General features: G+C 38.1%; 1 protein-coding gene across 1 annotated transcript in view; it reads left to right on the forward strand.

Annotated features, from left to right (window-relative positions):
• ACAD11 (acyl-CoA dehydrogenase family member 11) overlaps positions 1-13,175 on the forward strand; it is a 96,949-nt gene that overhangs the window by 65,016 nt on the left and 18,758 nt on the right. Inside the window, exons 10-12 of the mRNA XM_034661822.1 lie at positions 9,231-9,297; positions 10,109-10,194; positions 12,220-12,291. Coding sequence (XP_034517713.1) covers positions 9,231-9,297; positions 10,109-10,194; positions 12,220-12,291 — 225 coding nt within the window. The remainder of the gene's footprint in view (positions 1-9,230; positions 9,298-10,108; positions 10,195-12,219; positions 12,292-13,175) is intronic.

The raw sequence follows: 13,175 nt of genomic DNA on the forward strand, positions 1-13,175 counted from the left end.
GGAGGGCACGTATTGCATGGTGCACTGGGTGTTATACGCAAGTAATGAATCATGGAACTTTACATCAAACACTAGGGATGTACTGTATAGCGACTAACATAATAAAATATTATTTTTAAAAAAGTGGTAGTAGTGGAGCACATGGTGGCTCAGTCGGTTAAGAGTCTGACTCTTGGTTTTGGCTCAGGTCATGGTCTCAGGGTCATGAAATCAAGCCTCACATTGGTCTCCATACTCAGCCTGGAGTCTGCTTGAGATTCTCTCCCTCTCCTTTCCCTTCTGCACCTCCTCCCACTTGCATGCACTCTCAAATAAATAAATAAATAAATAAATAGTAGTAGTAGTAATTATTCAATTAGAAGTGGTAACAGAATANGCTGAAAACTTCCCTAATCTAGCAAGGGAAACAAGCATTCGTGTCCAAGAGGCAGAGAGGACCCCATCCAAGCTCAACCAGGACAAACCTACGCCACGGCATGTCATAGTGCAATTCGCAAATATTAGATCCAAGGATACAGTATTGAAAGCGGCCAGGGCAAAGAAATTTCTCACGTACCAAGGCAAAGGTATCAGGATTACGTCAGACCTGTCTACAGAGACCTGGAATGAGAGAAAGGCTTGGGGGGGCATTTTTAAAGCTCTTTCAGAGAAAAACATGCAGCCAAGGATCCTTTATCCAGCAAAGCTGTCATTCAGAATTGATGGAGAAATAAAGACGTTCCAAAATCGCCAATCATTAACCAATTTCGTAACCACGAAACCAGCCCTACAGGAGATATTAAGGGGGGCTCTATAAAGGTAAAAAGGCCCCAAGAGTGATACAGAGCAGCAAGTCACAACCGATACAAAGACTTTAAAGAGAAATGGCATCATTAAAATCATATCTGTCAATAATCTCTATCAATCTAAATGGCTTAAACTCTCCCATAAAACGCCACAGGGTTGCAGATTGGATAAAAAGACATGACCCATCCATTTGCTGTCTACAAGAGACTCATTTTGAACCCAAAGATGCATTCAGACTTAGAGTAAGGGGATGGAGTACCATCTTCCACGCAAATGGACCTCAAAAGAAAGCTGGAGTAGCAATTCTCATATCAGATAGACTGGATTTTAAACTAGAGGCCATAGAGAGAGATACAGAAGGGCACTATATTATTCTTAAAGGAAGTATTCAACAAGTGGATATGACAATTATTAATATATATGCCCCCAACAGGGGAGCAGCAAGATACACAAGCCAACTCTTAACCAAAATAAAGAGACATATAGATAAGAACACAGTAATAGTAGGGGACCTCAACACCCCACTATCAGAAATAGACAGAACACCCTGGCAAAAACTAAGCAAAGAATCAAAGGCTTTGAATGCCATACTCGACGAGTTGGACCTCATAGATATATATAGAACACTACACCCCAGAACCAAAGAATACTCATTCTATTCAAATGCCCATGGAACATTCTCAAGAATAGATCATGCTCTGGGACACAAAACAGGTCTCAGCCAATACCAAAAGATTGAAATTATCCCCTGCATATTCTCAGACCACAACGCTCTGAAATTGGAACTCAACCACAAGGAAAAACCTGGAAGAAACTCAAACACTTGGAGGCTAAGAACCATCCTGCTCAAGAATGACTCGATAAACCAGGAAATCAAAAAACAAATTAAACAATTTATGGAGACCAACGAGAATGAATACACAACGGTCCAAAACCTATGGGATACTGCAAAGGCAGTCCTAAGGGGGAAATACATAGCCATCCAAGCCTCACTCAAAAGAATAGAAAAATCTAAAATGCAGTTTCTATATTCTCACCTCAAGAAACTGGAACAGCAACAGAGGGACAGGCCTAACCCACTGACAAGGAAGGAGTTGACCAAGATTAGAGCAGAAATCAATGAATTAGAGACCAGAACCACAGTAGAGCAGATCAACAGGACTAGAAGCTGGTTCTTTGAGAGAATCCATAAAATTGATAGACCACTGGCAAAACTTGTCCAAAAACAAAGAGAAAGGACTGAGATTATTAAAATTATGACTGAAAAGGGAGAGGTCACGACCAGCACCATTGAAATTGCAAGGATTATTAGAAACTTTTATCAACAGCTATATGCCAAAAAACTAAACAATCTGGAAGAGATGGAGGCCTTCCTGGAAACCTATAAACTACCAAGACTGAAACAGGAAGAAATAGATTTCTTAAATAGGCCAATTAACTATGAAGAAATTGAGTCAGTGATAAACAACCTTCCAAATAATAAAACTCCAGGCCCAGACGGTTTTCCTGGGGAATTCTACCAAACATTCAAAGAAGAAATAATACCTATTCTCCTAAAGCTATTTCAAAAAATAGAAACAGAAGGAAAGCTACCAAACTCATTCTATGAGGCTAATATTACCTTGATCCCCAAACCAGGCAAAGACCCCCTCAAAAAGGAGAATTACAGACCGATTTCTCTAATGAATATGGATGCCAAAATCCTCAACAAGATCCTTGCTAATAGAATCCAACAGTACATTAAAAGGATTATCCATCATGACCAAGTGGGATTCATACCTGGGATGCAAGCATGGTTCAACACTCGCAAATCAATCAATGTGATACATCATATCAACAAGAAAAGACTCAAGAACCATATGATCCTCTCAATTGATGCAGAAAAAGCATTTGACAAAATACAGCATCCTTTCCTGATTAAAACCCTTCAGAGTGTAGGAATAGAGGGTACATTTCTCAATCTCATAAAAGCCATCTATGAAAAGCCTACTGCAAGCATTATTCTCAATGGGGAAAAGCTGGAAGCCTTTCCCTTAAGATCAGGAACACGACAAGGATGCCCACTCTCGCCACTATTATTCAACATAGTACTAGAAGTCCTTGCAACAGCAATCAGAAGACAAAAAGGGATCAAAGGTATCCAAATCGGCAAAGAAGAAGTCAAACTGTCTCTCTTTGCAGATGACATGATACTCTATATGGAAAACCCAAAGGAATCCACTCCCAAACTATTAGAAGTTATAGAACAATTCAGTAAGGTGGCAGGATACAAAATCAATGCCCAGAAATCAGTTGCATTTCTATACACGAATAACGAGACTGAAGAAAGAGAAATTAGGGAATCCATCCCATTTACAATAACACCAAAAACCATGCGTTACCTTGGAATTAACTTAACCAGAGACGTAAAGGACCTATATGCTAGAAACTATAGATCACTTTTGAAAGATATTGAGGAAGACATAAAAAGATGGAAAAATATTCCATGCTCATGGATTGGAAGAATTAACATAGTTAAAATGTCCATACTACCCAGAGCAATCTACACTTTCAATGCTATCCCGATCAAAATACCGAGGACATTTTTCAAAGAACTGGAACAAATAGTCCTTAAATTTGTATGGAACCAGAAAAGGCCCCGAATCTCCAAGGAACTGTTGAAAAGGAAAAACAAAGCTGGGGGCATCACAATGCCGGATTTCGAGCTGTACTACAAAGCTGTGATCACAAAGACAGCATGGTACTGGCACAAAAACAGACACATCGACCAATGGAACAGAATAGAGAACCCAGAAATGGACCCTCGGCTCTTTGGGCAACTAATCTTTGATAAAGCAGGAAAAAACATCCGGTGGAAAAAAGACAGTCTCTTCAATAAATGGTGCTGGGAAAATTGGACAGCTACATGCAAAAGAATGAAACTTGACCACTCTCTCACACCATACACAAAAATAAACTCCAAATGGATGAAAGACCTCAATGTGAGACAGGAATCCATCAAAATTCTAGAGGAGAACATAGGCAACAACTTCTATGACATCGGCCAGAGCAACCTTTTTCACGACACATCTCCAAAGGCAAGAGAAATAAAAGATAAAATGAACTTATGGGACTTTATCAGGATAAAGAGCTTCTGCACAGCCAAGGAAACAGTCAAAAAAACTAAGAGACAGCCCACGGAATGGGAGAATATATTTGCAAAGGACACCACAGATAAAGGACTGGTATCCAAGATCTACAAAGAACTTCTCAAACTCAATACACGAGAAACAAATAAACAAATCATAAAATGGGCAGAAGATATGAACAGACACTTTTCCAATGAAGACATACAAATGGCTAACAGACACATGAAAAAATGTTCAAAATCATTAGCCATCAGGGAAATTCAAATCAAAACCACACTGAGATACCACCTTACGCCAGTTAGAATGGCAAAGATAGACAAGGCAAGAAACAACAATTGTTGGAGAGGATGTGGAGAAAGGGGATCCCTCCTACATTGTTGGTGGGAATGCAAGTTGGTACAGCCACTCTGGAAAACAGTGTGGAGGTCCCTTAAAAAGTTAAAAATTGAACTACCCTATGACCCAGCCATTGCACTACTGGGTGTTTACCCCAAAGATACAGACGTAGTAAAGAGAAGGGCCATATGCACCCCAATGTTCATAGCTGCATTGTCCACAATAGCCAAATCATGGAAGGAGCCGAGATGCCCTTCAACAGATGACTGGATTAAGAAGCTGTGGTCCATATATACAATGGAATATTACTCAGCTATCAGAAAGAACGAATTCTCAACATTTGCTGCAACATGGACGGCACTGGAGGAGATAATGCTAAGTGAAATAAGTCAAGCAGAGAAAGACAATTATCATATGATTTCTCTCATCTATGGAACATAAGAACTAGGAGGATCGGTAGGGGAAGAAAGGGATAAAGAAAAGGGGGGTAATCAGAGGGGGGAATGAAACATGAGAGACTATGGACTGTGAGAGGCAAACTGAGGACTTCAGAGGGGAGGGGGTGGGGGAAGGGGATAGCCTGGTGATGGGTAGTAGGGAGGGCACGTATTGCATGGTGCACTGGGTGTTATACGCAACTAATGAAGCATCAAACTTTACATCGGAATCTGGGGATGTACTGTATGGTGATTAACACAATATAATAAAATAAAAATAAAAAAAAAAAAAAAGAAGTGGTAACAAATCAGAAACTATCTAAGAGCATGCTGTTTCCCATCCCTCCACACCCCAGTGTCATACCCTAGAGAGAAAACTCCTCTAACATTTTTGTTGTTGTTCTCTGGTTTCTGTTCTAATTTTAGATAAAATGCTTTTTTTCTCTCTCTCAGTTTATTTATCCATTGACCCCCCCATTTGAAATAATGATGATTTCACTCATTTGTACTATAACTCTCTACCCTTTCCTAATTAGATATTGTTTTAAATTTTCAATTGATGACTTTTTAAACCTTGAAATGATCTCTAAGTCTGTCCTCTACATCCTCATTTGACAAAATCTCTTCAAGACCCACTTTATAACATAAGAATATGAGTACTCTTACCCCTTCTCTACCTTTTACCCCTCCCTTCCGTATCGTACCTTATGTCAGCAACAGCTTCTACTTTAACATTGTCAAAATTACTAACATTTACGTTCTGTTTTGCAAAATCATGATTGACCACAGGATGACTCTAAACATTGAAAACCAATACACAGCACTTGCTTTATAGGACTGTGTAAATATTGCTCAGTGGTGGTCTAAGTAGTATGTTAGATTTCATGTCCTCTAACAGCTGCAATATCATATCATCTTGACCATTCTAAGAAGAGTGTTTCTAGCATCAGAGTTAATTAGAACAGCTTTTCTTATGTTCTATGTATTATTTAAATTCATGCCATATTTTAGTTGGTTTTATAATTGGATCATGGCTCACTTATATATTTAAAAATAATTTTCCTGGAGTTTCTAATTGCCATTTTTCTTTCACTGCATTATTTACTTGTTACTTGTATCATATTATATCTCCTCCCCCTTCATACACACACATGTACCTTTAAGTCGTACCTGTAATCATACTGAATTTTCTCCTTTCTGGAGACCTTTCTCTTCGAGTCTTTATTCTTCCTATTCCAGTCTGGACCGGTTATCTTTTAGGCATACTTCAGTACAATTATCCTGGGATTTCCATATATTACTTTCCTGGGATCGACCATCTTTTGGACCCTGTGCTTTTGTTTTTTAATTTATTTCCTTATTTTGCTTGAATACATTAACTTTTTAAGAAAAAATGCATAAGTAAATAAAATTATCTGAGATCTTATGTGTTTGAATAGGTAGGTATTTATTTTGCCATCACAGAGATTGATACTATGGATGGGTATAGAATTCTAGATTAAACTCTTTATCTAGCATCCCTTGTTGCTGATGAGAAATCTGATGCATTCCTTTAGAGGTGGCTTGTTTTTTTCTTTTTGAAACCCTTTAGGATTTTCTCTTTATTGTTGATGTTTCGAAATGTCACAAGCATGTATCTAGAGATAGATTCTTCTTGCCAGTCAATGGCCTTTTAATCTAAAGACTTTTTTTTTTCTGTTTTAGAGAACTTTCAAGTTTCTTTGATAAATTCTTCCCTTTATTTTTCTCTCCTTTTTTTTGGGCTATTTTTTCTTTTTATTAGACCTCTTTTACTGTGATCTTAGGCTTCATATTTTTGCTCCAGTGTCTCTTATCTTTGCTCTCCTATTTTCGGCCTCTGACTTTTTCCTCTGCTTATGGGAAATTTTCTTCTTTTGATTTTTAGTGCTTCTATTGAACTTTATGCTTTAGCAGTCATATGTTAATCTCTGAAAGTTTTTATTTTCTTGTTCTCTGGTTGTTCCTGTTTCATAACATCCTTTTCTGGTTTTATGGTTGAATACATTTGAATCTCTCCAATTACATCAACTAGAGTTTTTGTTGTTTGGTTTAACTCGTTTTGTTTTGTTTAGGTTCTGTTTCTTGTTTTATTTTGTTCCTCTATTGTCAGTTTCACAGTTTATTTATTTTGGTCAGTCATTCTCTTCAGTGCTGCAGACTCTCTTCACATACTACAGATCCTTGGTGTTCTGGGCATACTTAAGGGAAAAGCAAGGGTAGATGGTGGAGTTTTTCACAGAGCTCTTTTCCAGCCATGTTTCTCTCATAGGTGGGAATTATATAAAGAAACTTTTGGTGGAGGAGGGCTGGGACTCAGTTTAGAGTCACTGATGGGAAGCTAGTTTTCAAGCTACAGGCTCCAAGTCTCAGAATAACTTTATTCAGTTTTTTTGTAACATGCTATACTTTTCTTTTTCAGGATACGTGTCACATACCTGCCTATGGGAGTGCCACCTGGTACATCTGCCCACCTGTAAATCTTGAATTAATTCACCTTTGGTAGCCTTGCTTCTTAGTCATACCTTCTGACTCTGGGACCAGAACCCTCTCCCTTTGCAGTTTCTTACATCATTTTCAAGACTCTGACTCCTCTGCCCATTTCATTGATCAGCTTGCCTCATCTACTTCCTAGATACTTATTGAAATCTTTCATCTGTTGGTGACCACCCAAACTCCCAAACCTATGCCTCACCTTCTCTACTTCCTCTTCGTTATGGTTATGCCTTTGTTATACTTTTATATATTTATTTCAATGGAATCTCAGGTGCAATGAGGGACAAACAAATTTCTGCAATCTTGAATCTCTCCAAGTTGGTTTTAGAAAAGCTACCATGGGGTGCCTGGGTTGTTCAGTCGGTTAAGCGTCCAACTCTTGATTTTGGCTCAGGTCATGATCTCAGGGTCGTGGGATCAAGCCCCAAGTCAGGCTCCTTGCTCAGTGCTATGTCTGCTCGGGATTTTCTCTCTCCCTCTGCCCCTCCCACTGCTCATGTGCATGCTCTCTAAATAAATAAATAAGCAACCAACCAACCAACCAGCCAACCAGTTTGGTTTCTATTCTGAGCTCTAGCAAATTCTAGATTGGTTTCTATTGTATGGTTTTCTGTTTATTTAGTATCTCATCAGATAGACCAAAACCACAACAAGAGTACAGTTATGACTGTACAATCTGTTTCATTTGTTTCTTCTATAGAGTCAGAGATTCAACTGTAAGGAATTTTAAATTTTCAAATGTGAGTCCTGGTGTTTAAAATAAATCCCTTCTTTCTAACTTTGTGACTTTTACCCTTCTGTTCCATTATCTCTGTTTGCCTTGGTCTCTGTTTCTTGCCTAATCAACAACATTCACAACCTTTTATTATAGTATATTATAGTTGCTCTATTTTATTATTAGTTGTTAATCTCTGACTATGTCTAAGTTATAAATTAAACTTTATCATAGATGTGTGTGTATAGGGAAAAGCAGTATATAGAGAGTTTGATCCAGTCACAGTCTCAGGCATCTATTGGGGATCTTGGAACATATCCCTTGTGGATAAGGGGGCACTGCTGTATTTGACATAATTCCCAATATTTCTCATTGAATGTTCATATGATTTCAGATCTCTTGAAACCATTTTTTATAAGAAGTTAGAAAAAAGAATCTGATAATTTGTTTAAAGGCTTTGTACGGATGTGTTTAACTTATAGTCTGACCCTGTGGTATATGGCCTTGTAATTAGAAAGCCAGTTAAATGGTTTCCCTGAGGGACCAGGTGCTTAGACTTAACTGGTGAAAAAGAAATGTAGTTTTTGTAAGAAGGCCCCTTTGGGGAATTACCATAGAGCTCTGAACTGTAATAAATTTAAAAATTTGCATTAAAATGGAAAGAACTTTATATTTCAAATTCCTGACCTTTAATATGTAAAAAAAAAAAAAATGAGAACCTAGGCTTATTAATGGTGGAATCAGAGCCTTATATATGTGGACAACTCCAAGTAAATCCTCCTCAGCTGCTCCTTAGTATGTCTTGACCAAATGGTATAGTCAGGATAGGTACTGAGATCCTCAGACCAGCTCACCTTCACCCAACTCCACGGTCGGGGAATGAGGTGTTTCTCAGCCACTGGCTGGATAGTTAATACCATATGAGTTTTAGTACTTTGTTGTTCATTGGTCAGAAAATAGGAGATCTAAACAGGAGGAAATACACTAGAAGGATTTTACAACCTCTCTAACATGCTGAAATAGTATGAATGGGAGAGCCGGCATTTTGTCTTAAGGGCTGCAGCTGTTTCATGGCTTCGACTTCTGGTTAGATTTGTGCAGCAGCTCTCACTGATGGAATCCACTCTTGGCTTTGCCTCATCATTTTTCTTGGGTGATGTACAGTTTTGCACATAAGCATTTTTTAATGAATCAAGGGTTTTCTTCCTATTTTTTTGCAAGATAAACTTGGAAGGATTAGAACTTTTAGGGTGAAATGTCACACTAAAAATTTCCCTTTATGATGTATTCTGCTCATTTTCCCCCTGGTTTTAGGAGCTGGAAATCCAAAGTGCACAATTGCACTTGTTTTGGGAAGAACTAAAAATGCCTCTGAAACCAGGTAATAAAATAATTGTTATTGAGAAATCTAATTGGAAATAAGAATTACTCTTTCAACCCACATAATTTACTTAAAATGCACCATTTGGTCGGGGTGCCTGGGTGACTCAATCAGTTGTGTCCAACTCTTGATTTCCTGTCAAGTTATGATCTCAGGGTTGTGAGACTGAGCCCTGTGTTGGGCTCTGTGCTAGGCATGGAGCCTGCTTAAGATTCTCTCTCTCCCTCTGCCCCTCCCACCCCTCTGTCTCTCCCTCTCTAAAAAAAAAAAAAAAAAATTTTTTTAATGCACCATTTGGACTTACAAATCATAATAATATAAAATATATTATGAAATTAATGTCACATTTATGTTTCACAATTATTTTACTATAAGATTATATTTAAGAAACATTTTAGGGAGTGTTGTTCTGCATTCTTCACTGTGGAATTTCCTGTATTAAAAAGTGTTGCTGAATCCTCAAAGCTGTTTGGATCAGATTATAAAACATAAAAATTTTCAGAACTGTCTGTAAGTAATTAAGTGATTAGATATATAGATCAAAGGAGATATAGTCTTGCAACATTTGATATTGTGTATCAGTTCCCAGTTTCCATTGCTGAGCAATGATAAGCCTCAATCAAATCATTGTTCCAGATCACAGCCTACATCCAACTCTGCTTGATGTCTTTTACACAAGTCCCATTCCAAACATCATTGCTTACATGATTACATAGCAACAACCAAAAAATGACAATTGCAACTCCACCTAGCATCTGTTTTATTTTTCCACTTAGCACACTTTTCCTAACATCTGTTTTTCTTTAACCAGATACAAACAACACAGCATGGTTCTTGTTCCTATCAACACACCTGGAGTAGAAATAATAAGGCCTTTGTCAGTTTTTGGCTACATGGGTGAGTATTCAACCAACATGAGTGTGCATTTGCAAGCAGGACAGCTGGAATATGCAGTAACACTGAAGGGAACAGATAGCATTATAATATAGGAGATGTGTTCTTAGAAATCCTTTGGTGCTGACAACTGTCTTAGTATAAATGCCAGTGGAACTCAGAATAGAGCAAATAAGGAGAAGTGATGCAGCATTGGACCTCATTTTGTTTACTTTTGGGAAAGCGTAGATTGTATTCAAGGAACAACAACTAAGACTGCTGCTTCTGTCATCCAGGAGAATGGATTAATGAAATAGACTTAGAAAAATTAAATCTAAGTAATTCACAATAAAATGCACTTTTTTTTTTTAAGAGAGACATAATGGGGTTGGGGGACAGAGGGATATCGTCCTAAATAGGCTCGACGCCCAGTGTGTAGCCCAGCACAGGGCTTGATCTCGCAACCCTAAGATCATGACCCAAGCCAAAATCAAGAGATGGATGCTTAACTGATTGAGCCACCTAGGCACCCCAATAAAATTCACTTTTGTCTTCAAGTTTAGCTTTCTTAACCAAACTACAAAAGCTATTAATAAGCAATGAGTTTTGACTGATTTAAATCCAAAACTTTTCTTTCCTTCTGTCCTCTGCGTGGAATTTCAAAAAAGCAAGGATACTTTTGTTTCCTGCTACCCACCTCAGGCTCATGTTCATTGTTCCCTTGCTGCTCAGATTATTTACGCAGCAAGTATTTATTGAGGGCTGACCACTGTTCTACTGCTTAGAATACATTAGGGAACACAATAGGCTAGGATCTCTGTCCTCACGGAGCTTATGCTGGGGGAAGGAGACCGTAGCAATAACTACAAACACGTAAATAAGTAAATTATAGCAAGTCAGCAGGTAAATGCTATGGAAAAGTTTATTGTACCTGGTCCACATGATCTTCTGTGATGACCCTGGCTTTCTCTTTATTGTTGAATATGGCTAATAAAAATGTTCAAGTAGCGGATGTAAGACTTAGAGTTTTGTAGAACATTTCACATCACCTTCCACAGGATGCAGCTGTAGAATAAACCCACAGATGAAGCGTAGTTTGCAAGACGGTGGGGAGCAAGCTCACTAGAGCAAACCGCGCATGGGGATTTGTTGGGTTGCACACCAATGGCCTGAAGATCCCCAAAATGGATTTATAATTTAATTTGCCTGGAAATCACCTCCATTACCGAACCTGTGTTTTAATTTCCAGTGAGACAGATTCACCAGCACCTCTCCAACTCTCATGCCCAAGGCCAAAAGAAACAGTTGTGGAGAAGGTTGATTATTAATGTCTATTCTGACAGGAAAAGGGTGTGGAGTTAGCATGAGATTATCTCCAGAACTTGATGGCAGGGGGAGGTTAGCAGGAGGAGGGGTAAGGTGGTGTGCTGTAAAGACAAAAGTGTTCCCAGTCTCCATCAAATGCCAGCATTTCCAAGAGGCAAACACATAGTGAACAGGCCTGTACTGGGAGTAAACATACCTCAAGGTCCAGTCTCTGCTCTATTTTGAATGCTGAGCCTGCTCTGTTCCTTCCAGGAGGGTCTTTGCATCTTCAGGCATTGATTTACACAATGATAAAATAAGAAACTTGAATTACATTACTCACTTTCAATTTTTGAACTATTGGAACCTTTTTTTTCCAAGCAAAATTTTCTATGGAAGCCCATATATTAAAAATCTCAAAGAAGAGGCAGTGATACAATAATAAGAAGAAGAAGATAATCTGATTGGATCTGTGGAGCCACCTTCCATTTTAGTAACCCTCCAACTTCAGAAAATGAATTTGGAACTCTAGATCAAGTGATTTCTAGAATCTCTTCGAAGTGGAGCAGTTTCCGGACTGTGGGGTGCTAGAGCTTCAGCGCTCGAGGTCTACCAGGAATATGTGACACATGAGGCTCTTCAGGCCTACTTCTGAGCAATTTCTTTGAGTAATTATTAATTATATATGAGTATTCTTTTGATCAGCTCATTTTGCTCTTTAAAATTATATTTTCTATTTTATAGATAATTTCCACGGAGGACATTTTGAGATCCATTTTAATCAAGTACGAGTTCCTGCCACCAATTTAATACTGGGTGAGATAAGTTGGAAAAAATGATTCTCCAGTATTGTGTACTAAAATATTTTCAGGTCTAAATCTGGAAAAGATAGGAAATATATCTTGATTTAGATACTTTTCCCTCTTACCCATTTATAAGGGAACATTTTTTCACGGTGGATTTTCTTACATGGAATAATATTTTATTTAAGTGTTTGATGTGGTTTTATATATCACATCGATTGAAGGCATAACTAAATACAAAACATGTACAATTTAGAGTAACATATGTTTTCTTAAAACGTGACTTTCAGGTCTCTGCTTGTTTTAAGAAAACCTCAATGTACTTTCTGAATTCAAGTCTTATATAGGAACACATTAGAAGCATAAATAACTTTGCATGCTGAATGCCTGGAATGACTTCATCCTCTTGTTTATTGGAATCCTACCCAACCTTCAGAGAACATCTCAAATGGCACTTCCTTCAGAAAGGTTTTGTGTTCTTCACCCCAGCCACTCAACAAACCCCTGCTGTCTGCCAGGCCCTCAGGATACAATCTCTCTCTCCTTTGCCTTTCTTTGTTCTCCTCCATATCCCTTATCCCTAGCATCCTTGCCCCTGCTTCTGGATCCTGAACTCCTAGTGTAGGGACTGTGTCTTATATACCTTTGGAACCACTGCAGCACTTATAAAACATACACATGGCTGGTATCAAGAGACAGTTTTTTTTAATAATAATTTTTTATTATGTTAGTCACCATACAACAAGAGACAGTTCTTAAATTGGATTTAAATGTTTAATGGTAGTTTTAAAAATATAGAAATCAAAAGTTCCATAAATAATGAACATTATTATAGAGCTGACTTTTTTCCTACTGGAATACCACTCCCATTGAAGGGGCAGTTCATCATTTTCTCAA

This window comes from Ailuropoda melanoleuca, chromosome 6 (genome assembly GCF_002007445.2).
Source record: "Ailuropoda melanoleuca isolate Jingjing chromosome 6, ASM200744v2, whole genome shotgun sequence".
In the NCBI taxonomy this organism is placed as follows: domain Eukaryota; kingdom Metazoa; phylum Chordata; class Mammalia; order Carnivora; family Ursidae; genus Ailuropoda; species Ailuropoda melanoleuca.